This window comes from Chrysochloris asiatica, unplaced genomic scaffold, assembly GCF_000296735.1.
Source record: "Chrysochloris asiatica unplaced genomic scaffold, ChrAsi1.0 scaffold00374, whole genome shotgun sequence".
Taxonomy (NCBI): domain Eukaryota; kingdom Metazoa; phylum Chordata; class Mammalia; order Afrosoricida; family Chrysochloridae; genus Chrysochloris; species Chrysochloris asiatica.
In genome coordinates this window covers 910,124-935,100 of record NW_006408892.1, presented here as the reverse complement: position 1 = coordinate 935,100, position 24,977 = coordinate 910,124, and the positions used below count along the sequence as shown (strand labels likewise).

General features: G+C 45.9%; 1 protein-coding gene across 1 annotated transcript in view; it reads left to right on the top strand.

Annotated features, from left to right (window-relative positions):
- IL12RB1 (interleukin 12 receptor, beta 1) overlaps positions 1–24,654 on the top strand; it is a 33,143-nt gene extending 8,489 nt beyond the window's left edge. The window contains exons 5-16 of the mRNA XM_006876328.1: positions 6,010–6,149; positions 11,743–11,776; positions 12,140–12,268; positions 13,007–13,089; positions 13,897–14,134; positions 16,429–16,593; positions 17,227–17,364; positions 18,198–18,353; positions 21,174–21,308; positions 22,097–22,193; positions 22,527–22,608; positions 24,397–24,654. Of these exons, the coding sequence (XP_006876390.1) occupies positions 6,010–6,149; positions 11,743–11,776; positions 12,140–12,268; positions 13,007–13,089; positions 13,897–14,134; positions 16,429–16,593; positions 17,227–17,364; positions 18,198–18,353; positions 21,174–21,308; positions 22,097–22,193; positions 22,527–22,608; positions 24,397–24,654 (1,655 nt within the window). The remainder of the gene's footprint in view (positions 1–6,009; positions 6,150–11,742; positions 11,777–12,139; positions 12,269–13,006; positions 13,090–13,896; positions 14,135–16,428; positions 16,594–17,226; positions 17,365–18,197; positions 18,354–21,173; positions 21,309–22,096; positions 22,194–22,526; positions 22,609–24,396) is intronic.
- The last annotated feature ends 323 nt before the right edge of the window (positions 24,655–24,977 follow it).

The following is a 24,977-nucleotide window of genomic DNA, read 5'->3' as shown; positions in this document are numbered from 1 at the left end:
CCAGGATCGAACATTGTTTCGTTCTGCTGTGCATGGAGTCGCTATGAGTCGGTTCCGACTCGATGGCACCTGACAACAACAACAACAAGGTTTTATTTACTTTAAATACTCTTTATCTGGATTGAGTTCTGGGAGGTGGTGTCATGTGTGGTAATCTCAGGTTGTCGTCTGCTATTACTGGTTCTCAGTTGAAGAACACCCTTTAGGATTTTCTGTAAAGTTGGTCTTGTTGTTGTTGTTAAGTGCCGTCGAGTTGGTTCTGACTACATAATGACCCTGTTTAGGGTTTCCAAAGAGCAGCTAGTGAGCTTGAACGAACTTTGCCATTCAAACTGACTTTGCAGTCCAGAGCATTAACCTACAGTGCCACACCAGGACTCCAAAGTTGGCCTGGTTATTACAAATTCTTTTCACTTCTGTCTATCTGGATATGTCCTAATTTTGCCATTGTATTTGAGGGGACAACTTTGCTGGGTATGTGATCCTTCATTAGCAACTTTTTTCTTTCAGAGTTTTATATATGTTATCCCATTATCTTCTTGCCTGCCTGGTTTCTGCTCAGAAATCAGAGCTTACTCTTACTGGTCCTCCTTTGTAGGAATTTTTTATCTTTCCCGAGTTGCTCTCAAGGTTATTGCCTTGTTATTGGTTTTAGAAAGTTAAATATGTATGTATGATGCGTCTTGGTGATTTTCTTTTCTTTTAGCCTAAAATAACAGGAACTTTATGCTGTTAGAGTTCGAAACGTCAGAAGTATGAAATCAAGGTGTCAGCAGAGTCACATTCCTTCTGAAGGCTCTGGAAGAACATTCTTCTTTGCTTCTTCCAGGGGTTCCGTGGGTTATTCTTGTTTAACGCCAATCTCTGCTTCCATGTTCACATGGCCTTCTCCTACGTGTCTTGCTTTCTGTCTGTCAAATCCTCTTTCAACTTTCTCTTATGAGGACACATAGCATTGGATTTAGGGTTTGCTGGATAATCGGGGGAGGAAAGCTGGTGGCACTGTGGGCTAGGCATTGGGATGCTAACCTCAATGTTGGTGATTTTAACTCACCAGCCACCTGAGGCTGTCCGCTCCCACAAAGATCCACAGTCTCAGAAACCCTACATAAAGCCGCCATGACTTGGAATCAACTCTGGTTAGATAATCTAAGATGATCTCATCTTGAGACCTTTAATTATGTTTACAAAGACCCTTTCTCCACATAAAGTCAAATTCACAGTTTCTGGGGGCTGGGACATGAATATAGGAGGGTAAGTAAAAAATATTGCTACAAAATAGAAACTTTTATTAAACAAAAACATCAAAATATGAAGCTACTGTTTCTCAACACATCCTCCATCTAACACTATACATTTCTGAAGGAACCCTTCCCTGAAGAATTTTGTGCTCTTTGATTTATATTACATCAAAATGGCAGTTTTGTATCCTTGAAGGACTCAAATTGTGTTGCTTTCTAATGTTCTTTGAGTTTGGAGAACACAAGAAAGTCTGAAGAGGCAAGATCAGGGCTGTAGGGTCGATGAGGTAAGGTTTCCCAATGAAATTCTCCTAAGGCAGCCCTCAAAGGACTAGTAGGTACGTTGTCGAGAAGGAAGGCAAAAAATTTCTCTGTGCAGCTTTCCTGATCTTTTCTTCATCAATGCAGTTATCAAATTTCTGAAAACTTCCTTAAAAGCCCCCATGATCGTTCTGTGTCCTTCAAGAAAATCTGTAAAAATGACCCCGTCAGAGTCTCAAGAAACAGCTGCCTTGAATTTAAGTGACTCAGTAATTTCCCTCAGAGGCCATTGTTTTGATTGGACCCAGTTTTTGAAGGTACCCTAACAAGATGAAGACAGGAGTAATACTGAGAGAACTTGTCTGCAGCCATCTGTTGTTTACAGAAATGTGTTTAAATACGTTTTATTGGGAATAAGCCATTGTATGACCTGGAACCCTAGTAGTAATACTTTTGGACTCACACACATATCTTTTGATGGTCACCTTTCTTTTCATTCTTTTTTTAAAAAAACACACTATTTATTGTGAGTTGAGTGAAGGTTTATAAGGCAGATCATCAGTTTCACATTCAACAAACCATACAGTCCATTTCATTTCAATGATTGCAATCTCCTCCACGTAACATCAGTGATCACACTTCTGCCCTATGATTCTTGTCATTATTCAACCCTCTTTTCCAACCCTTCAGAACTTTGTCTTTAGGTAAATGCTGCCCTCCTGGTCCTGAAGGTTGACCATTTTATGGTGTGCATACCTCACCAGCTTGTTGTCCCCTGTGTATACACACTTACTGCTTGGCTGGAAAGTGACCTACATTCTTGGTTATTTTCTTTTGGGATCTATCCTGTTCGGGGTTAGTTGTGCTTCTAATATGTTTATATTTTCAACTTTTATGATGTTAGAGAAGTTTTCTACCAACAGCTCTTTGAAAATTTCCTCTGTTTTTTTTTTTTATTGTCTCTTCCTGTTCTGAAATTCCAATCACCCATAAATGATTCTTCTTCATGGTGTCCCACAGAACTTATATTTTCTTTGGATTTTTAAAATTATTTTTTCTGATTGTTCTTTTAGTGTACTAGTATTGAGAGATTTTATCTTCAAGCTCACTGATTCAGGCTTCCATTTCTTCAAATCTATTCCTTTGCCTTTTCAACGTATTGTCCATTTCTGAAATTTAGTGTTTATCTGCTGGATTTCTAATTGTTAAATTTTGAATTGTTTGAAATTTTGCATTTATTTTGTTTGTTTGTTCTTGTAGTGTTTTCCTGAATTCTTCTCAAGTTTTTTCTGTGTTCCCCTTACTTTCCTTAATCTTTCTGTCAATCCTTTGAGGATACCTAAATACCATTCTTTTGAATACTTTTTCAGTTAGTTCCATAACCTTTTCTTCCTCAGAAACATTTTCTGGCTTTGCATCTTGTTCATTTGTTTGAGCCATTCTCTCTTGTTTCTTTGTTGTTGTTGTTGTTAGGTGCCACTGAGTCGGTACCGAATCATAGCTACCTTATGCACAGCAGAACGAAACACTGCCCGATCCTGGGCCAACCTCACGATTATTGCCACGCTTGAGTTCATCGATGCTGCTACTTAGCCAGTTCATCTCGTTGGGGGTCTTCCTCTTTTTCTCTGACCCTCCACTTTACCAAACATGATATCCTTCTCCAGCAACTGGTCCTTCCTGACAATATGTCTGAAGAATGAGAGATGAAGTTTGGCTATCCTGGCCTCCAAGGAGCATTCTGGCTGCACCTCTTGTTTCTTTGTTGTTGTTAAGTACCGTGGAGTCGGTTCCAACTCATAGTGACCCTACACAGGGTTTCCAAGGCTGTAAATCTTTACGGGAGCAGACCGCCCTATCTTTCTCCCATGGAATCACTGGTAGTTTTAAACTGTCGACCTTGAGGTTAGCAGCCCGATTTGTAATCACTACGCTACCAGAGCTCCTTGTTTCTTAGTGTGAGCTAAAATTGTCTGTTGTCTCTGGGACATTGTGGTGTTGCCATATTTGTATTAAACTGATGATTGTATGTTGATATGTTCCTAGGCTCTCACCAACTGCCTCCTGTGGGTGTAGTTAGAGAGGAGAAGTGTGTGCACTGTTCTCCGTTCATGCACCTTAGTTTAGGGTGAATTTGGCTGGTGCTGGCTGCTGTGTATTTGTTGATCAGGTAGTATTGGAGGTAGTATTGATTCTTGCCCAGTGGGTGGCGCTGCAGAGAGTATGGTTGTGGCTAAGCTGTATGGTCATAGTTGTTGTCTCCTGTCTGGTGGAAAAGAGGAGAAACTTCCCCCACAACACAAACACAAGAAAGCAAAACATAACAAACAAACAAATAACAGTGCAAAGAGAAAATAATAAAGGAGGAAAAAGAAATACAAACACGCAGCAAAAAGAAAATAGTACCTAAAAAGAGATAAGAGAGACAGGAAAATGGAGCTATAGAAGAAAAAAAAGAGGGAAAATAAAAGGAAGAATTTTTTTTAAAAAAAGAAAACACTTAGAAAAACCAGGGAGAGGAAAAGTGGAAAGAGAGAGAGCAAAGAGTAGTAAAGAAAGACAAAAAGGGGGGAAGGGAATTGAGGAGAAGAAATGAGAAACAGAAGCAGAGAAGAAACAGAAACAAAAGAGGTAGGATAAAATTTAAGGAGATGGAAAGAGAAGAAGAAGAAACAAACAAAATTGAAACAGTGAGAGGAAACAAAACCCAAAACCAGTGCAGCTGTTGCACCCAGAGAAGAGAAAACTCTGGGGGGCTCCACCCACAAAGTAGGTGTGGGAGGGATGTAACAGTAGAGTTCCTGGCCGGACAAGGAGTTCCTGTACGCTAGGTATCATCTGTGTTCAAGACACTCAATCCAGCATGGCGGCCGTTGATGGAGCTGGTTTCAGTGTCTGTTAGGACCACAGGGCAGCTGGGGACAGAGTGGCTGGCTATGAGCGTTTCTGTTAGACTAACGCTGGTCTGGTAGCTCCATGGTTCTGTAGGTCTGGAGCTGAACCTATCTGAATTCAGGCACCAAAGTGTCCCAGCCCCCGCCTCACATTGGAGTAACTCACAACCACCAGGCTCTGAATTCCCAGAGAGCAGGGTCTTCCTGAAGGTGGATGAGAATGGGCGTTGGCCACACCTCGTGTCACCAGGAGAGCGTGGGGAAAAAGAAGGAATCGCACCTTTCCTGTCATCTGTGTAAATCTGCTCTGCCAAGCCACCTTCAGTTGCTAAAGCTGCTCACAAAAGTTGAAGATGGTTGCAATGCATCTGGATGGCCGATTGCCAGTCAGTCTTCCTCTCTCGCCATCCATCCTCAGCTTCTCCTCCCAGCAAACACTCAATCCACTTCTCTAATTTTTCCTCTGAAGTTCAGGGTTCCAAGATTTTCATATGTGTCTGTTTCATTTGGTCTCTTGAATCTTAGTTGTAGAGGGTCTGTTTAGTGTTTTTGCCAAGTTCACCATCTGACTGATGGCCTCTTGATTTCTTGACTGCTTCTTCCATGAGCATTGATTGCGGATCCAAACAAAATGAAGTCTTTGACAAGTTCAATCTTTTCTCCATTTATCATGATGCTATTTATTAGTTCATTTATGAAGATTTTCATTTTCTTTACATGAAGGTGCAATCCATATTGAAGGCTGTGATCACTGATCTTCATCAGTAAGCATTTCAAATCCTCTTCACTTTGAACAAGCAAGGTTGTGTCATCTGCATATCATAGGCTGTTAATGAGTCTTCCTCCAATCCTGATAGCACATTCTTCATATAGTCCAATTTCTCAGATTATTTGCTCAGCATACAGATTGAATAAGTATGGTGAGAGGATGCAACTCTGTCACACACCTTTCCTGATTTTAAACCATTCAGTGTTCCCATGTTCTGTTCTAATGACTGCCTCTTGTTCTGTGTATAGGTTCCTCATGCACACAATTAAGTGTTTTAGAAAATCCATTCTTTGCAATGTTATCCATAGTTTGTTATGATCCACACAGTCAAATGCCTTTGTATAGATCTTTTTCATCCATCATAATTCCAAGTGGTGAGGAGTAGGAGAATGGATCTAGCAGGAATAAAAGTGGGGAAGAGTGTTGCAGGCAGGGGATATAGCAAAGGCCCTGGAGTGGGATCAGGTATGGTTTGATCAAGTTGCAGAAAGGAGAATAGATGTTTCTCCTTGGTCCAGATTCCTTGAAATGGGTCTAAAAATTGTCAATCCCTTAGTAAGATGTCCTTAATAGCCCTCCAGAAGAATAGAGTTTTATGATATCTTCTCACCAATAATTTACCAAAGTGCCTGTCTCACCACAGCCTTGCTAGCCATGGCTATTAATATTGCAAAGATATCTTTGCTAAGGAGATTTTGCGTATACATCTTGACTATTGGAACCATAGAATCCCAGGCTATAGACATGCCCCTGATGCACATTTGGGGTACTTGGTCAATGACAAGATCAGTAGTGGAACCTACCAACTCATACACATCTCTCCTACCTTCACCTCTGCTTCCAGTTAAATACGATCCTCCTCCCAGTGACATCAGGGTGTCCAGGGCAGCAGGTAAATTGCTCATGGAGTGGAAGACCCCAGTTCACCAGGATGGTGCTGAGGTACAGTTCCAGCACCGGACGTCTGGCCGCCCCTGGAAGTTGGTGAGTTTACTCCCTAGCGCAGGCCCCTCCCCAGTGCACCCTTACTCCTCAAATAATGCTCAGCATCTTTGCCTTGTCATTGCCCCCACCTGACCTCTACTCTTGCCCCTTGCCCCACTTCTGGGGGACTCTCTGGCACTTAGATCTGACCATAGCCTCTCCTATTCCCACTTCCTCCAGCTCCCCCCATGACTTCCTTGAGCAGGAAGGGGTACTTGTTCTTAGCCCCAGACAGAGCTGACCCCAGCTGTCTCCTGTCTTATGCTTCCTTTGAGCCCGTCTCTCTCCCCTGCTCTGAATGGCAGCCTGGTTTATCCACAACCTTGATTTCCAGTTTTCTTGTCTTTATCCCTGCTACTCCTCCCTCCAGAAAGGTTTCCTACCCACCTCAGCATATGCCAAACCAGACCAGGCTGCAGGGCCCAGTGTGAAGGCTGCCCCTTCCAGGAAGCTGCCCTTCCATTCATTCACTCCATTCATTCTATCACTTTTTGCTGTGCAGAATTTTATTTTAAAATAAATGGAAAAATCATCAGGTTTGGCGTGTATAAAGTCATTTTGTTTATTGCAAGGTTGAAATGGCAAGGCACACAAGGATGAAGACCTCAAGACGTTCATTTAGAACCAGAGAATCAGAAGAAACAATTATAGCGTTAGTCCGAATGTTAGAACCCCACTCTTTAGACTTCAGAGTTTCACCTTTTATAAGTGGTCTCAGGTGGGAGGTTTGACCATGATTTAAACTCAGCAGAGGTGCCTTGTAGTTAGGGTTCAAGGTTGACGATGTTTGTTGTTAAGTGCTATTGAGTTGGTTCTGACTTATAGCGACCCTGTATAAAGTTTCCAAGGAGCTGCAGGTGGGTTTGAACCACTGATCTTGTGGTTAGCAATAACATACAGTGCTACAGCAGACCGATGTCTGGAGTCTGAGTCTTCAGAGAGAGTCAGACTTGGGAGGGAGGTTCCATCTCTGTCTTCTTTCAGCAGGTGAGCAGAAATTTGGGGTTCATATATGAATTCCTCACTTTGACCTTCAAGATAAGAGCCAGTATGATGTCAAAGACTAATGTGCTATGTCTTCTCTTCAGGCTTAGGGAGTAGCCAAATGTCTCCGGTTTACTTCAAGGTTAGAGATTAAGGAGGTTTGTTTGGATTTATGATTCTAGGTTAGTTTACAATGATTGTTGTGTTATTAAGTGTTGTCGAGTTGGTTCCAACTCATAACAACCTTGTATAGGGTTTCCAAAGAGCAGCTGGTGTGTTTGAACCACCAACCTTGTGGTTAGCAACCCGGTGTTTATCCTATAGTATCACTAGGACTCCTTATAAAGATTAACTATATTGTTTTCTTTTATCACAGCAAGGTCAACTTTAAGGGTGTTTACCATATTCTTCAGGGTCCTGGAGTGACGCTTAGGGTAAGCACTCAACCTCAAGGTCGGTTTGAACCGCAAGGTCAGCAGTTCAAACTCACCAGCTATTCCTGGGAAACCCTATACAGGCTTGCTATGAATCGGAACCGACTCGATGACACTTAACAACAGCACCATATTATTCACATACTTCTGTGTGTCTCTAAGTTTAGAAGTGTTCTGCTTCTAAATCACATTAAGTAACATATGCATCTGTAGTTTAAGATCATTACAGAAGTGATGCTATTGTTATTGTTGTTGTTAAGTGCCATCGAATGGGTTCCAACTCATCGCGGCCCTGTATAGGGTTTCCAAAGAGTCATTTGGTGGGTTTGAACCACTGATTTTGTGGCTAATAGTCCAGTGCTTAAGAACAGCACAGAATTACATGTAATTGGAGGACTTTACAAAAAGTATACATAGCACCCTCTCTGTGCTCCCAGACAGAGCAAAGCTGAGCCACTAAACCATCCCCAGTTTGGGGGTGACAGATATCTCCAGCCTCTGATTTGCAGCTAGTCTCCTCCTCCCTCAGACTGGGAACTTCTTGAGATCAAGGATAGACATTGGACCCCTCTGTGATCCTCAGTTTCCCAATCAGGTCAATGGGCATGAGATCAAGGGGGCCAAGTGATGGGAAGGGGCATCTATTTATGTTTTATTCTAGACCCCCAGTCCCACTCTGCAGTAGACCCTCTCATTCCCTTTTGCAGATGAGGAAACAGACCTTAGACAGTAAGAACTTTTCAGTACCCTACAGAGAATGTGAACCAGGCTGGGTCCAGAACTGAGCCTTTTTGTCACCCAATACCAAGAACAGGCACACTCAAAGTCACCATTTTACTTCCTAAAATACTGTATAAAATAAACTTTTTATTTCGGAATAATTTTAGATTCTCAGAAAAGTTGCAAAACAGCCCAGAGGGTTCCTGTGCACTCTTCTGTTAGTTTCCCCCAATGTTAACATCTTACATGACCACAATACACTGTTACCACTACGAAATTAACATTGGCACCTTGTTAGTTACAAGGCTCCAGGTTTTTACTCAGTTTTCACCTGCTTTTCCATGAACGTCCTTTTTCTGTTGATGGATCCAGTCCAGGGTTGCACATTGCATTGATCAAAATATTTTTTTTGGTATTTAACATTTTTTATTGCGGTAAAATCTCTACAATATTGCTGTTGTTTGTTGTTAAGTGCTGTCAAGTCAGTTCTGACTCATAGTGACCCTGTATAGGGTTTCCGAGGAGTGGCTAGTGAATTTGAAATGCACTACACCAGGACTCCACACAACATTGTTGTTGTTAAGTGCCGTCGAGTTGTTTCCGACCCATAGCGACCCTGTACAGGGTTTCCAAGGGTGTAAATCTTTACGGGAGTAGATAGCCTCATTTTTTTCCCGCAGAGCGGCTGGTAGTTTCAAACCTTAAGGTTCGCAGCCCGATTCGTAACCACTACGCTACCAGAGCTCACTACATATAGTTTGCTATTTAACCATATTTTCATATTTTATTGTGATAAGATATATACAGAGTCCTTATGTGGCACTGTAGGATAAGCACTGGTTGGCTAACCATAAATTCAGCGATTCAAATCCACCAGCTACTCAGAAACCCCAACAGGGTCCTCATGAGTCAAAACCGACTTGATGGTACATAAGAACAAGATATGTACAACAAAACATTTACCAATTTAACTACTTACACACCTATACCTTACCTACTGATGATCATCTACCACTCAACTGTTTTGTGGACTCCTGGTGTGGTGTTGTAGGATCAGCCCTGGACTGTGAACCACAAGCTTGGCAGTTCAAACCCACCAGCTGCTCTTCGGAAACCCTATACAGGGTCGTTATGAGTCACAACCAACTTGACGGTACTTAACAACAACGATTTTGTACATTAATGTCGTCCCCCTGGCAATAAAGAATTCTAAGGAGCAAGGGTGAAAGAAGTGCTGGTTGTAATGGTTAAGGTTACGTGTCCATGTGTCCATTTGGATTCAAAGAAAGCTCATTAGCAAGCTGCGATATGCAGATGACACAAACTTACTTGCTGAAAGAGAAGAGGACTTGAAGCACCTGCTGATGAAGATGATAATAATAATACAGTCTTCAGTAGGGATTGCACCTCAATGTAAAGAACATAAAAATCCTCACAACTGGGCCAGTAAACAGCATCATAATAAATGAAGAAAAGATTGAAGTTTTTAAGGATTTCATTTCACTTGGATCCACAATCAATACTCATGGAAACAGCAGTCAAGAAATCAAATAATGTCTTATTGCATTGGACAAATCAGCTGCAAAAGACCTCTTTAAAGTGTTAAAAATGTCATTTTGAGGTGTAAGGTGCACCTGACCCAAGTTGTAGTATTTTCAGTAGCCTCATATGTGTGTGAAAACTGGAATAAGGAAGACCAGAGAAAAAGCGATGCATCTGAATCATGGTGTTAGTGAAGAATATGAAAAGTCCCATGGACTGCCAGAAGAACAAACAAATCTGTCTTGGAAGAAGTGTAGTCAGAATGCCCATTAGAAGCAAGGATTGCCAGACTTACACACTTTGGACATGTTATCAGGGTCAGCAAAATAGGGAAAGATCCTCCGCTTCCCTTAAAAAGGTACAGTGACTGCAATGATGAACAATTGTGAGGATGGCGTAGGACTGGGCAACATTTTGTTCAGTTATGCTTAGGGTCGCTAGGAGTTGCAGCTGACTTCGTGGCACCTAACAACAACATAGCTCATGGAAACCACAAATCTGCTTCTGTCTCTATGCGTTTGCCTATTCTAGATATTTCATATAAGTGAGACCATACAATATTTATTCTTTTGTGTCTGATTAATTTTACTCAGCATAATGCTTTTGAGATTCATCTACATTATTGATGTTGTTGTTATGTGCTGTGGAGTTGGTGCCGACTCATAGCGACCCTGTACAGGGTTTCCGAGGCTGCAAATCTTACGGGAGCAGAAAGCCTCATTTTTCTCCCACAAAACAGCTGGTAGTTTCGAACTGCTGACCTTGTGGTTCACAGCCTGATTCATAACCACTACACTACCAGAGCTCCTTTATTATGTTGTTGTTGTTGTTAAGTGCCATTGAGTCGGGTCCGACCCATAGCGACCCTGTACAGGGTTTCCGAGGGTGTAAATCTTTACGGGAGTAGAAAGCCTCATCTTTCTCCCGCGGAGTGACTGGTAGTTTCGAACCGCTGACCTTAAGGTTCGCAGCCCGATTCGTAACCACTACGCTACCAGAGCTCCTTTATTATAGCATGTGTTAAAATGTCATCTATCTTTTTGACTGAGTAATGTCCCATTGTATGTGCATATATCTTTTGTTTATTAATATATGTGTTGGTGGACATTTGTATTCTCTCTACCTTTTTTTTTTTAATGTTTTATTGTGAATTATATGATAGTTTACATGAGAGAACTTTAGTTTTACATTCATTCCATCTTATATCATCTCACTGCCATGGTTCCAATCCCCTCCATGCATCCTCAACCACCCAAAGGGTATATCCCAGAAACCCGCTCCCTCCTCCTCCCCCCAGTTTTAGGCCCACAGTCCCTTTCCCTCTCTGGGTCCAAAGTCCCCAGTCACTTCATCACTCCGTGTCATCATCTCTGTCTCCATCTCAGGCATCTCTGTTTCTCTTGGTAGGGTCCCGCTCTCGGCTCTTCTACGTTGATGGTCCCGGAGGCCTCCGCTCCTATCCTGGAGAATTAATCACTCCCTTCCTTGTTACAAAACTTCTACTTTTGCATTTCCAACCCTCATAGTCTGTCCTGATAAGCATTATTCACTACAGTATCACGAGTTACCCATCTGTATTTCCTTTCATCAGCTCTGCCCAGACAGATTGAATAGTACCCGCTGGAGATTCTGCCTTCCGCCATGCTCCCTAGCACCAGGTTCCCTCTTGAAAGCTTGTAAGCCAGTCGCTTCTTGCCTTTATAGTCCCCCCCTCCCCATTTGAGTATCCAATGTCCAAGCTGCCCTTCTCCGTCCACTCTGTGTATGTGTGTGTGGGTCTCTCTACCTTTTGACTTCCATGAGTGAAATGCTACAATGAGCAAAAAAAAAAAAATTTTTTTAAATTCTGAAATAATGAATATTTGTTTCAACACCAAAATGTAAAACAATTTATAAATATAATCTCATTCTAGGGTCACTGTGAACCTCAGGATGACGCTGGCTTAGGTGAGAATAATATTAATGACAACTACAGGAAGTCAGCATTGATTGAGCACCTATTGTATGCCCTGCCATGTCTGGTGCTCTGTTCTGTAGTTAAGTATTGGATTATCCCCATTCCATAGGTAAGGTCAGGAGATAGCCTGGTGGGGATTTGAACCTGGGGCAGGGGCAGAACTGGATGTAACTGGACACCTCATAATCACAGAGGCTCCCCTGCCCCCTCTATGTCCCCATCATTTAGCACATGGTTCTGCATATAGTTGGTACTCAATAAGTGTGCAATAGCTAAGAGACCACTGCTGAGCCCTGGGAACTGTGGGTGTGGGGGCAGCCCCACAGCCTAATGTCTGTTCTGCCTCTCCTCAGAGTCCTGCCTCTGCCCCCTGGAACAGGATACAGTCCAGGAATTCCAGCTGCGGCGGCGGAGGCGGCTCAGGTCCGAGGCCCCAGCAGGTCCCTGGAGCGAGTGGAGCAGTCCCGTGTGTGTCCCTGCTGGTGAGAAGTCCTGAGTTATGGGAAAGGGAGTTGTTGTTGTTGTTAAGTGCTGTGGAGTCGATTCTGACCCATAGCGACCCTGTATAGGGTTTCTGAGGAGCAGCTGGTGAGCTTGAACCACTGCCTTGCAGTTCAAATGGCTTTGCAGTCTGGCGCATTAACCCGTAGTGCCACACCAGGACTCCCTGGGAAAGGGAGTAGGTTTTGGAAGTAAGGCAGCTGGTGTTAGAAATAAGGCGGCAAGGGTTAGAAAGAAGGTACCAGGCATTAGAAATAAGATGGTGGGAGAAATGATTGCTGTTCTTTGGAGATGGGGTTGGGTTGAAGACCCTCAAACCCTCAGGACATGGTGCCTGAGCTCCACTGAGCCCATTGTAGTGCTCCGTCAAGTGGGAACCATCAGGCTGATCCTTATGGGTACCTTTCTCCCAAAGTGGTTCAATGAACAGCGGCCCCCAATCCAGGGCAAAGGGAACTGAGAAAGGGAGTTTCAAACTGTCAAAGAAAAAGTTGGGACAACTGGAAATCATGGATGATAATTATTCCTGGGGATAGGAATGGGGCCCCAGCCTTTGCTTCCAGGCCTTGTGGGCTGTTGCATCCTTCTGCCCCAAGTGCTAAGAAACAGCCCCTGGGATGGTTGTCACTGATTTGGGACCACTCTAACAATCCACGTGGATCCTGTGGCTTAGGGGAGGGAAGGAGACAATCACAGCACAGTTCTCTGTCTCATTGCAGCAGTCCCCCCCCAGCCCAAGATGAATTGCTCAGTGAAGTTACTTGGCCCAGATGGGAGGAGGCGGCTGACCCTAAAGGAGCAGGTATTGGGGTCACTGTAGGATAGCGGCTCATCCCGGGGTAGGAGGAAGGGAGCAAGTGGGAGATAGAAGGGATGAGACATGAAGTTCCCAGGGATCAGGTAGGTGGTGACTTTTACTATAAAGGTAATAGGGAGCCATGGAGGGTGTGTGAGCAGAGAATGGCCGTAGTTAGACTCAACTCCCTCTGGCTGCTGCTGGGGCGCAGACTGTATAGTGGGTAAGGGTGGAAACTGGGAGATCAAAGAGAAGATAGTCTGATCCAACTGAGACTGATAGTGGGCTGAGTCATGGGGAGGAAGTGAGATTTCTCTGAGTTCTGAAACAACTCACTAAGGAGAGTCTACTTAGCCCATTTTATCGAGCAGAAAACTGAGGCACAGAAGGAAACACTTGTCTGAGGCAGGGGTAACATAGTCACACATTCTACCCAGTGTCTTTACCACAATTGGCTTAGCTGGTGTGGTTCGACTAACAGCGACACCACCTGTGTCCCAGTAGAGCTATGCTCTATAGAACAGTTCTGCCCAGCACACACCCGGTCACTCCGAGTCAGAACTAACACAACAATAAAAATAATGGTCAGTGGAAGTGAACGCGTTTCTCAGCAGCCTTACCAGCATTGGCGGGGTTTTATGGTTTTTTTTGTTGCTGTTTTTTTAAAACAACGTTTAAAACTTTGGGTGCATGTAATTCTCTGTGACCCATGGGTGAATGAATCTGTCCTCTTGGGCCATGTGTATCCTGATGTCTGTCCATGGGACACTGAATGGTATTGAGCTCCCAGTAAGCTGTCTCTTATGCTTGCAGACACCACCCGAGTTTGAGCTTCCTGAAGGCTGCCGTAATGCACCCAGCATGGAGGTAACGTACCTCATTTACCTGCACATGCTGTCCTGCCCATGCCAGGCCAAGGCCACCAAGATTCTGCCCCTGAAGAGAAAGCTCATCCTCTCAGGTGCTGCCTACAATGTGACTGTCATCTCTCAGAATCTTTTTGGTCCTGGCCTCAACCAGACTTGTCTCATTGCTGCTGACAACCACACAGGTGCCTCCGCAGGTGAGTGGAGAGGGCAGTCGGGAGGGCCCCTCATACTATGAGTCATAGGCCCAAATATGTAAGGGGGTGTCTGATTTCAGGGTGTGTTTAAACACTTATTAATCAAGATATGCAACAGTATAATGCAATATTATAATGCTGTATCATGCAATCTCATAGCAAAGTACAACTCATTGGGCTGGATGCCTGCTTTTATCAATAAAGTTTTACTGAGACCAAGGTTAACATCAGAGTGAAGCAAAGTTTTGTGAAAGGGCAGAGTTGGATCCTGTCTTTATTTAAAATCTTATTATTTTGTTCATTTTATGTAGTTTTCTATCTTCATTTTTGTTGAAGTAAAATCCACTCCTGGTGTGGTGCTGTAGGCTGAGCACTGGACTGCAAACCACAAGGTTGGCAGTTCAAACCCACCAGCTGCTCCTCAGAAACCTTGTACAAGGTAGCTATGAGTTGGAACCAACTTGATGACACGTAACAACAACAAAATTCAAATAACAAAAGTAACCATTTCTAAGTGCACAATTCAATTGCTTTTGAATTGTACACTTAGAAATAGTTCATTTTGTTATGGGAAATTTGTTGTTTGTTGTTAAGTGCAGCACAGTGGTTAGGAATCGGGCTGCTAATCTCACAGTTAGCAGTTCAAAACTACCAGCAGTTTCTCGGGAGAAAGATGAGGCTTTCTGCTCCTGTAAAGATTTACAGCCTCAGAAACCCTATACAGGGTCACTATGAGTCGGAACCGATTCCGTGGCACATAACCACCAACCACCAAGTGTGCAATTTAGTTGCTTTTAATACATTCACAATGTTGTGCAACCACCAACTCTGTTTAGTTCCAGAACATTCTCAACAGCCCCAGTGCAAGCCCCACACCCGTTAACAGTCTCTCCCTACCCTTCCTCTTCCCCTGCCCCTAGTTTACTTTCTGTTCCTATGGATTTGCCATGGGCATTTCTTGAAAATGGAACCAGACAATCTGTCTGGATTCTTTCACTTAGTTTCATGTTTTTGAAGTACAGCAGTTTCATGTTTTAGCAGGTGTCAGGGAGCCTTGGTGGATTAAATGTTGGGCCGTTAATTGCAAGGTCAGAGGTTCAAACCCAGCAGCCACTCCCAGGGAGAAAGATGAGGCTGTTTGCTCCTGTAAAGATGTGTGATCTTGGAAACCTTACGGAGTAATTCTCTGTTCTGTAGCATCGCTGTGAGTCGAAATCAGTTCTATGCCAGTGAGTGTGGATTCAGGATTTGGAGCTCAGATAGCATAGTGGTTACGAATCGGGCTGTCAATCTCACAGTCAGCAGTTCGAAACTATCAGCCGTTCCTTGGGAGAAAGATGAGGCTTTAGATCACTATGAGTCGGAACCGACTCCATGGCACATAACAACAACCAGAGCTTCATTCCTTTTTATCAAGTCCTGGAGTGGCACTATAGGTCAAGCAAAAAAGGTCAGAGGTTCAAACCTCGCAGCCACTCCTCAGAAACTCTATGGTGGTGCTTGTGTGCCACCAAATTGGTTCAGACTCATAGTGACCCTGTAGAGGGTGTCTGAGGCTGTAAATCTTCACTGGAGCAGAAACCCTCATCTTTCCCCCACGGACAACCAATCTTGGGGTCAGCAGCTACCAGGTCTCCTTGGAAACCCTATCCAGGGTCGTTATGAGTAGGAACCAGCTCGACAACATTGAACAACAACCTAATATTCCATTGTATGGATGGACTACATTGTGTTTATACATTCATCTGTTGATAGACATTGGGGCTTTCTCCACTTTCATCTATTGTGAATAATGCTAAAGCATAATTTTTGCATTCGTTAAAAGAAATAGTGTGTTAAAAAATGGCTTATTTTGATACCTGAGTTTTTGCTGCCGCTTAAATTTTGTGCTCACACCAGATGCCTCACTTTCCTCCTGGTCCTGCTGTGCCCCCAGTACCAGCCTGAGGACAGGGCTGTTACAATTATGCCCATTTAAGAGAAGAAAAGACGGAGATTCAGAACAATAAAGCCAAACTCTTGTGGGTGGCCCCAAGCCAATGGCTCTTTCTCTCTCCTAAAATGGGGTAATCACAGTCCCACTTTATATCTAAGGGAGGACATTGTAGCAGAGCGCCAACGATCAAGCTGGGGACGCAGCTCAGTGCATTCCAACAGCTGCCTTCCTGCCATCTCTGTGCCCAGCTCCCAAGCAGTCCCCAATTAGGGTTGGGACTGGGCTAGAAGATGGAGTGGGGCAGCCCCTAATATGCGTCCCCCCATGGCTCACCCTCTCTTTCCAGAATCCGTGGCTTTGAATATCAGTGTTGGAGCCCAGGAGACCACAATGCACTGGGCAGGCAAGGCCCAGTCCACTTATTGCATTGAGTGGCAGCTCTATGACCAGGACAAGAGCTGGGCCACCTGCAACCTGGTGGATCCGCAGGCCCTGGATGCAGCTGGAATGGGTAAGGGAATGCTGGGCACCCTGTCTCTACTTCTGCATCCTCCATCAGCACTCCTGGTTGGCTCAAACCTTCAGGGATGGTTCAGATGGGGAGGGTGTCTGAGACCCAGAGAGATGGTGTCTCTTGGTCAAACTCATACAGCAGTGAGGACAGGTCCAGTCTTAAGACCCTTTCTGGGCATCTCAGTCCTCAGCCCTGAGCAGGTTGCACTCTGATGGGTAATGAATCACACATTCCAGGGTGTTTGTTAAACATTCACCTGCACCCGGGAAGGTGGCAGCTCACAAGATATGGGTGGCAAATTAATGAGGTTGCTGGAGGGAAAGGGGGTGTTGCTATGCAGTGCAGACAGCCTCCTTCTCCCCCACCTTCTCTCCTGGGCCCAGCTGTGACTCCAAGAAGCCCCAACTTAAAGGGGACAGAGCTGGACACAGACACTCTGACTCCATGGGGCAAGGCTGGGCTGGAGAAGGAAGACAGACTGAGAGAGACACATGGAAGGGGTCCTGGGAAAGGAGACAGTGGCACAGAGGCTTTGAAGCATGAATAGGAGTTCTCTAGGGGCTCTGTGCAGATGGTACCAAGGTGGGAATACAATCTATTTACTGACCTGGCCTTTGCTTGCCCTTCCAGTTACCCACAGCTGGAGCCGAGCACCAGGGACAGCGGAGCAGGAGGGGTGCTATCGGATCACCATTTTTGCCTCTGAGCACCCGAAGAAGCTCGCCTTTTGGTCCATGGTCCTATCTACCTACCACTTCTGGGGCAATGGTGAGTGGTCCAGACCTGTGGGATCAGCTCCCTGAATGAGTCAAGGGCGATCACACACACCTACTGTGGTCTGGTCAAGAGTGGTGGTGGTTCAGTGGGGGAATATTCTTGCCTGCCATGTTGGTGACCTGAGTTCAATTCCCAGATGAGGCAGTTCATGTGTAGCAGCCACCACTCTACTGTTATTGGAGGCGTACGTGTTGCAAGGATGCTAAGCATGTTTCAGTGGAGTTTCCAGACGAAGACAAACTAGAAAGAAAGGCCTGGCTACCTACTTCCAATAATCAGCCCAAGAAAATAGTATGGATCACAATGGTCTGATCCACACTGATCGTGGGGATGGTGCAGGAAGGCATAGGTCAAGGGCCAGCTCAGTGGCAGCTAACAACAATGGTGCTTCAGGCCCTGGTCAGAAGTCAGCTTGGTCAACTCCTAAGCTACTTTGAGTAGCATCATCCCATTTTATAGATACAAAAACTGAGGCTCAGAGAGGGAAAGTGACAACTACTAAGTGGTGGAGCCAGGATTCAAACTCATGAAGTAAGGGCTAAGCTGAAGAAGGGGGCTGGGTTGAGGGGATGTCACAGTGAAGGGATACTAGAGAAATGGTGTAAGGGCTTTGAAGCATGACTAAGTGTTCTCTAGAGGATCCCTGTCTGAGTCTCAGTTTTCTTTTCTATCAAATGGGACAGTGCTGCTCGAAGTAATTTAGGAATCAACTGAGCTGACTTCTGGCCACCTCATTCTGAGGCCAGGTTAATGTGTTCTTGGATGAATAGAAAATGCCGAAACTGTGCTCTTGGTGTTGATTATGGTGTTGGTGTGCCTTGCAGCCTCAGGGGCTGGGATCCCGGAGCATGTCTCAGTGAAGAAATATGGTAAAAACAGTGTATCGGTACACTGGACAAAGTCACTGCTGAGCTCCTGTCCTGGCATCCTGAAGGGACATGTTGTGAGCTGTCGGAATGAGGACAACAGCCAGGAGACAGGTACTTGAAGGAGTGTGGGAGCAGGCTAGGGGAGAAGCAGTTTGTGCTTGACTTCCATCTTCCTGTGTGACTGTGGGCCCCTCACTGTCCCTCTCTGGGCTTCCGTGGTCCCATCTGTAAAACAGAAGACTTGGACTCAAGGGCTTGGGTAGATCCTTTCAGGCCCACAGAGAAGATGGAGTCAGAATTTGAACCCAGGTCCACCCAACTCTGTGGCTACCGTTACCCTGTCCTTGAATGGTGATGGCGTTGGGTATATATGTAGGGAGGGCTCTTGATAACAAGTATGGCGGCTTTGTAGCTGACAATTCCTCACGTCCCTCTATCAGCAACTGACTTCCATTAGGTTTCATTTCACAGATGAGGAATCCCCTGCTCTATGATTGATTGAACAAGCCTGGACTCCTCCACTGCCCCTTCCTCATTGCTACAGAGTTGATTCTGACCCATGGCAATCCCCTGTGTTACAAAATGGGAACTGGGATCCACAGGGGTTTCTTGGCTCTAATCTTTATGTAAGCACATCGCCAATACTTTCTTCCAAGGCACAGCTGTTGGGGCCCAAATTGCCAACCAGTTAGTGTTGTTGTAGTTAATTTCCATTGAATTGGTTCCTAATCATAGTGACTCTGTAAAGGGTTCCCAAGGAGCCACTGGTGGATTTGAATCACTGACCCTGTGGTTTGCAGTCCACACCAGAACTCTGCTTAGTAGAAGCATGCAAAACATCTGGATCACCCAAGGATCTTTCTCTTGCCCCTTAGGGAAAGAAACAAAAACATCACAGGGAGAGTACCTGTTATGGTTTGAATGGTATCCCCACAAAACAGATATGTTAAGTTCTAACACATAAACCTGTGAATTTGACCTTGTTTGCAAACAGCTTTTGCAGATGTTATCCGTTGCATTGGAATACCTAGGTGGTGCAAATAGTTAATGCTCTTGGCTGCTAACCGAATGGCAGTTTGAGTCCACCTAGAGGCACCTCAGAAGAAAGCCCTGGCGATCTACTTCTGAAAAAATCAGCCGCTGAAAATCTTATAGAGCACAGTTCTTTTCTGACATGTATGAGGTTACTGGGAGTCAGAAATGACTTGCGGACGACTGATGATCAGTTATGCTAAAATGAGGTCACTCTGGATTACGTCATGCTAGGTAAAGTAGAGGGTCAGCATGAAAAAGACAAAAGAGGAAGGCCCTCAAGGAGATGGATTAATATAGTGGCTACAACATGGGCTCAAACATAGGTCACTGTGAGTAGAACCAGCTTAATAGCACCTCACAACGACAATCCCATCTGACTGGTGCCCTTATACAAGAAGAGACAGACGAGAAGGAACACAGAGACAGGCCCAGGGAAGACAGCCATGTGAAAAGTCATCTACAAGTCAAGGAATGCCTGGGGCTACCAGAAGCTGAAGAGACAAGGAAGGAAGGAACATGCCCTACCCACAGCCTGATTTTGGACTTCTGGCCTCCAGAATGGTGAGAAAATAGGTGTCTGTTCTTCTAAGTCCTCCAGTTTGTGGTAGTTTGTTATGGTGACCCCAAGGAAACGCTGAGTGTCCCACTTCCTATCCTACCTGAAACAGGGCTGACGAGGGGTGGAGTCTTCTCAAGGTTTCACAATTTGCCCCTCACCCCTACCTCCCTGACAAGTTACACAGCCTTGCAGATAAGGCCTCGCCTGCCCATTTCAGGAAGCCAGAGACTGGGTCAGCAACAGCACGGGGTCCTGTCTTGCTTCACACTGTGGTACCCACACAGGGACAGGCCAGAATGATTGGAGGTACTTCAGCACCAAAGACATAGACCTGCTGCCTTCAGCTTGGCCACCCCCACATTGTCTGAAGGGGAAACTGAGGCCACTTGGAGTTCCATGGCTATTTTGGTTTCCTGGAGCTGTGATTACAAATTTCCACAAGTTGAGTGATTTAGAAGACAGATACATGCTTTCATAGTTCTGAAGGCCAGAAGTCTGAAGTCAAGGTGTCGAAGCTCATTCCCTGGAAGCTGTAAGGGACCATGCTTCCTTGTCTCTTCCAGCCTCTGCTACACATTGCCATCTCTCTGTGACTCTGTCTCCTCTTTTATAAAGACAACACTCAGGTAGGATTAGGACCTATCCTACTCTGTGGTGACCTCGTGTTACCCTAACTGATACATCGTTAAAGATCCTATTTCTAAACAATGTCAGGTTCACAGCTTAGGAGTTTAGCTTATCTTTTTGAGGGGGACGCAGTCCAATCCATTGTTATTGCTAAGTGCTGCCGAGTCAGTTCCCACTAAGTGCTGAGGAGCAGCTGGTGAGTTTGAACCATTGACCTTGCGATTGAGTGTATAGTTTCGTCTTCATGCAAGTCAGCACCTATATTCCCATTTTAAAGGGGTTTTAAGGAGTATTTTCTTTGTTTAATTCATTCAATTCCACCAACACTTTCTGAAAACGTTCTGTGTTTGATTCTTGTCTGAGGCCCTGGGGACACCCAGGGAACAAGAAAGACAAAGTTAGCTCTACTCCTAAAGCCTTGAAGGTGAGGGAAGAAACCATGTGGGTATCTGGAGAAAGAGTGTATTTCATGACAGGAACCACTGGTGCAAAGTCCTGAGAATAGAATGGAGCTTGCTGCCTTCTTGGATCTGGGAGGAGGCGGATGTGTCCCCCTCTCACATGTGGTACCTCAGTGGGGACTCCACCGGAATTGGGAGCATCCCACAGCTGATCCTGGCCTCTTGAGAGCAGAGGGCTTCTTGGGGCCTACAGTTACTTCCCTCCACCCCTTTCCTCTCCTCCCCAACTCCCCCCACACCCCCCTGCAGAGCACACAGTGAATGCCTCAGAGACTCAGATCACCCTCCGTGACCTGCAGCCCGGTGTAACCTACACGGTGCGGGTTCGAGCAGACACAGTGTCAACACGCGGCGCTTGGAGCAAGCCACAATGGTTCCACATTGGTGAGTGGGGGTGGGGGAGAGATGGCTAGGCCCACCGTCCAGCTGCACTATCCTGACCTCACCCCAGTTCACAAAGGAATCCGACCATCCCTCCTGGGATCTCCCTGTCTTCCCGCCTTGTCTGCTGCAGCTGTCCTGGCAAAACTTCTCTCACACAAGAGGGGGTGGGGAATTGGGGTCCTCCAATACAGGATGCTTTTCAACCTTCAAAACCCACTTCAAAATTTCCCTCCTCCAGGAAGCTTTCCCCAACTCCCTCCCTGTGGGCCCCTCCAGCAGCTGCTGTCCCACTGCCCTGCCCTCCCCAGCTAGGAGCTCCTGGGAAACTGTAGAGGAGCACTGTGGAATAAATGAATGAATGAGTGTCTCTCCCATCTCAAGGAGAGGCAGAGTCTCCATCATCTTGGGGTTCATGGTGACAAGAGATTCGAGCCCAATGATCCCTTGTCTTGCTGTAGTTCCCTCCCACTGTCCTAGCAGTGCAATCTGGCCCCAAGATAACCAGAGTCCGGACTGCAGTTGGGCTGGGTGCAGAGTGAGGAACCCAGGGATAGAAGCCACAGGGACCCAGACTACAGGCACCTCTGGGCAGGAGGGGTCCATGGTACCCACAACACAGATGAGGAAACTGAGGCACAGAGGGACCCATGGCACACCACGCACAACAGCGAGTCGATGGAGAGCCTGACCCACATCTGCTCCAGTCCCCTCCCTCCCTAGCCTGGAGACTTCCACCCCCTTTAGCATCAGGTGATGCCTCTCTAACCCCTAGCTCTCTTGCCCCCTAGAAGTACAGGTCTCGGATTTTTTCATTTTCCTGGTGTCGCTGGGCAGCTTCATGGGCATTCTCATCCTGGGCATCTTCGGGTACTTAAGCCTGAAAAGGTAACTTGCAACCCTCACCCGTGAAGGGATCAGTAATGATAACTTAAATGATAGCAATCATTGCACATACTTGAGGAGGTATTTGCTTGTGCCCATTTTACAGATGAGAAAACAGGCATAGGTGGGCAGGACTAGGCCCAGAAGTGAGGACAGACCTGGGTCTGTCGGACTCCAGCCCCACACCAAATCTACATCCTTAGTGACGTTTATGATCTAATAGTGGTGAAAGAACTCAAGTCAGAACAATTAAAAAGCAAAAATGAAAAAAATTAATTCAGACGAATTCAAGAGTAAGAACATGGTTCCCGAATGGCTCCCTTCTTCCCTCCTTAGGGCCGTGAGGTGCCTGTGCCCACCCTTGCCCACACCCTATGCCAGTACTGCTGTTGAGTTCTCTGGCAGCCAGGGGAAACAGGTAAGTACTGTTTTTCTAATTACAGTTTCTACTTATTGGAACTACACTCTGGGCTCTGGTGAGCAATGACTACGCATTAGTTCATTTTTATCTTCCCTCAACTCATTGCAGTATTGCAAAAACCATGTGGGAGCCATGTCTGACTTCCTCTGGCTTCACAAGAGGGAGCGAAGTAGAATCAAACTCAAAACCAGCCCAAGGTCGATTCCTCTGAACAGGCAGTCAAATAATGCTTCCACCCTACCACCTTCTTTATCCTATTCTGACACCAACCATTGCTCCCATAGCACTCTCTGCTTCCCATCTGGGTTCGATAACCCACTGCAATAGCCACACAGATCTCATAACAATACTCACGATTATGGGGTTTATTAGGGAAGTGACTAGAGTACAATTCAGGATCAGAGACAACTCACGATGCAGCAGTTTTCCAGTCAGGAACACCTCTTGTCTGCCAGACTGCAGGCATGCCTCACTCTTGTCTCCAACCTCTCAGCCTTGTGGTCCCTTGGCCTCTGCCTTGCTCCGGCAAGCATTACAGAGCTCTTTTAGCCAGCCTGTGATGGCCCAAAGGACATATTCTACAAGCCAGCCTCCTGCCTGTAGGCACTCAGCTTTGCTCAATCCATGGACCTAGAAGCCTGCAACTGCTCTGTCTCTCCTTGACACTGCTTCGCTGCCACCTCTGCTGTGGCCACCTTTCTAGGTAGAGATCTCATACTCCATTCATGCTTTTCTTTCTTCATGGTCCTGGGATCGTCTGTCCTGCTTTTGAAAGATGGCTCCTTTTAAACCTAGTGAGCTGGGCAAGACTAAACCATCCTAATGTTAGAGTCCTGTTTGCATGGTCCCACCCAGTCACTTTATGGGAATTAAGATGACATTTGATAGAAAAGCCAGATCAAGTCAATTCAAGGTACCACAGCTATGCACTCTAAAACCAGCACTCTAACCCCCTTCCCACTTAATAGACAGGCAGGCAGAGGACCAGAGAGGAACCATCTGCCAGTCACTCCCTAGTGACAAAAATAGGGCTAAAAGTGGCTTCAACAACAACAAAAAAGTCAATGGAAAAATCCTAGGGTGGTGGACTTCAGGCATGGTTAGACCCAAAGATTCAGCTACTATCTACTCTACAAGAAGTCTCGTCCCCCCCCCCACCCCCCCCACTAAGTTGGTGACAAAGAGGCTTCTAGATCTCCAGGCTTCCTGCCCAATGGGAACCAAAACCAAAGCCAAACCTATGGTCATCAAGTCAATTCGGACTTATAGTGTCCCTCTGAGCATAGTCTGAGTAGAATTGCTCTTCAGGGGTTCTGAGACCAAATCTTTATGCGAACAGCCAGCCTCATCTTTCTCCCTTAACAGCCAACAGCTTAGCCCACGAAGTCACCAGGAATCCTCAGTGGAAACAGGGTACCCTTTCCCTGCAATTAGAATGAAAATTCCAGGGCCATCTCTGACTGGCCAATGCGTGTCACATGTTCATCTCTGAGTCTATCACTAGAACCAGGGGGCTAGGATGCTCTGATTGGGACAGGGTTACACACCCATCTCAAGAACTGAGGTTGAGGTACCACCCACCCAAGAATGTCCAGCTTTAGAGGTAGTACTATTCCCCAGTAAGAAATGGGAATATTTTTCCTAAGAGGGGGCTGGATGGAGGCTATTGGGGCAGAGTCCAGACCTAAACCTGGTTTTAGAATCTTAGAGAATTTAACTGCCGGGACCCTGTGTGGGTGGGAAACAGGGACCCACGCCCAGCCTTGGTCCCACCCTCCCTTCCAGGTTTGGCAATGGACCAAGCCAGAGAGTTTCTCAGAAGAGGCACCCACACAAGAGGCCCTGGTGGTGGAGACCTTCTGGGACAAAAGCGAGGGGAATGAACTGGATACAACTTGGTCTCTTGAGGAGCTAGCCCCTGAGGCCCAGGCTGAGGCTCCGGGGTCCAACAGACAGGGTGGTCTGGCGGAGGAGCAGCCACTGCTCGTAAAAGATCTAATGCAGAGTCTTAGACTCGGAGACACTCAGCACGTGGAGGCCTGAGGGCTAGGTGTCAGCAGGATACATGGATGATCACAGTCATGAAGCCTGGTGATTAGGTTCTGATTGCACACCTGGTCCCCATCTAGCCAGACACAACATTCTCACAACCATCCAGTACTATGGCTGCCCTATTTTACAGATGGGACACTGAGACACAGAGAGGGAGGTGACTCTCCTGAGGCCACAGCCCTGACAGGAATCAACCCTGACTGTAGCCCCTCACAGGCTCAGACGCTCCCACCCCTCTGGCCCGCTGATGTAGTCCCTATTGCGACATATCCTGGGGCAGGAAACCCTAGCAAGCGCCCCAAGGGGAAGCTGCT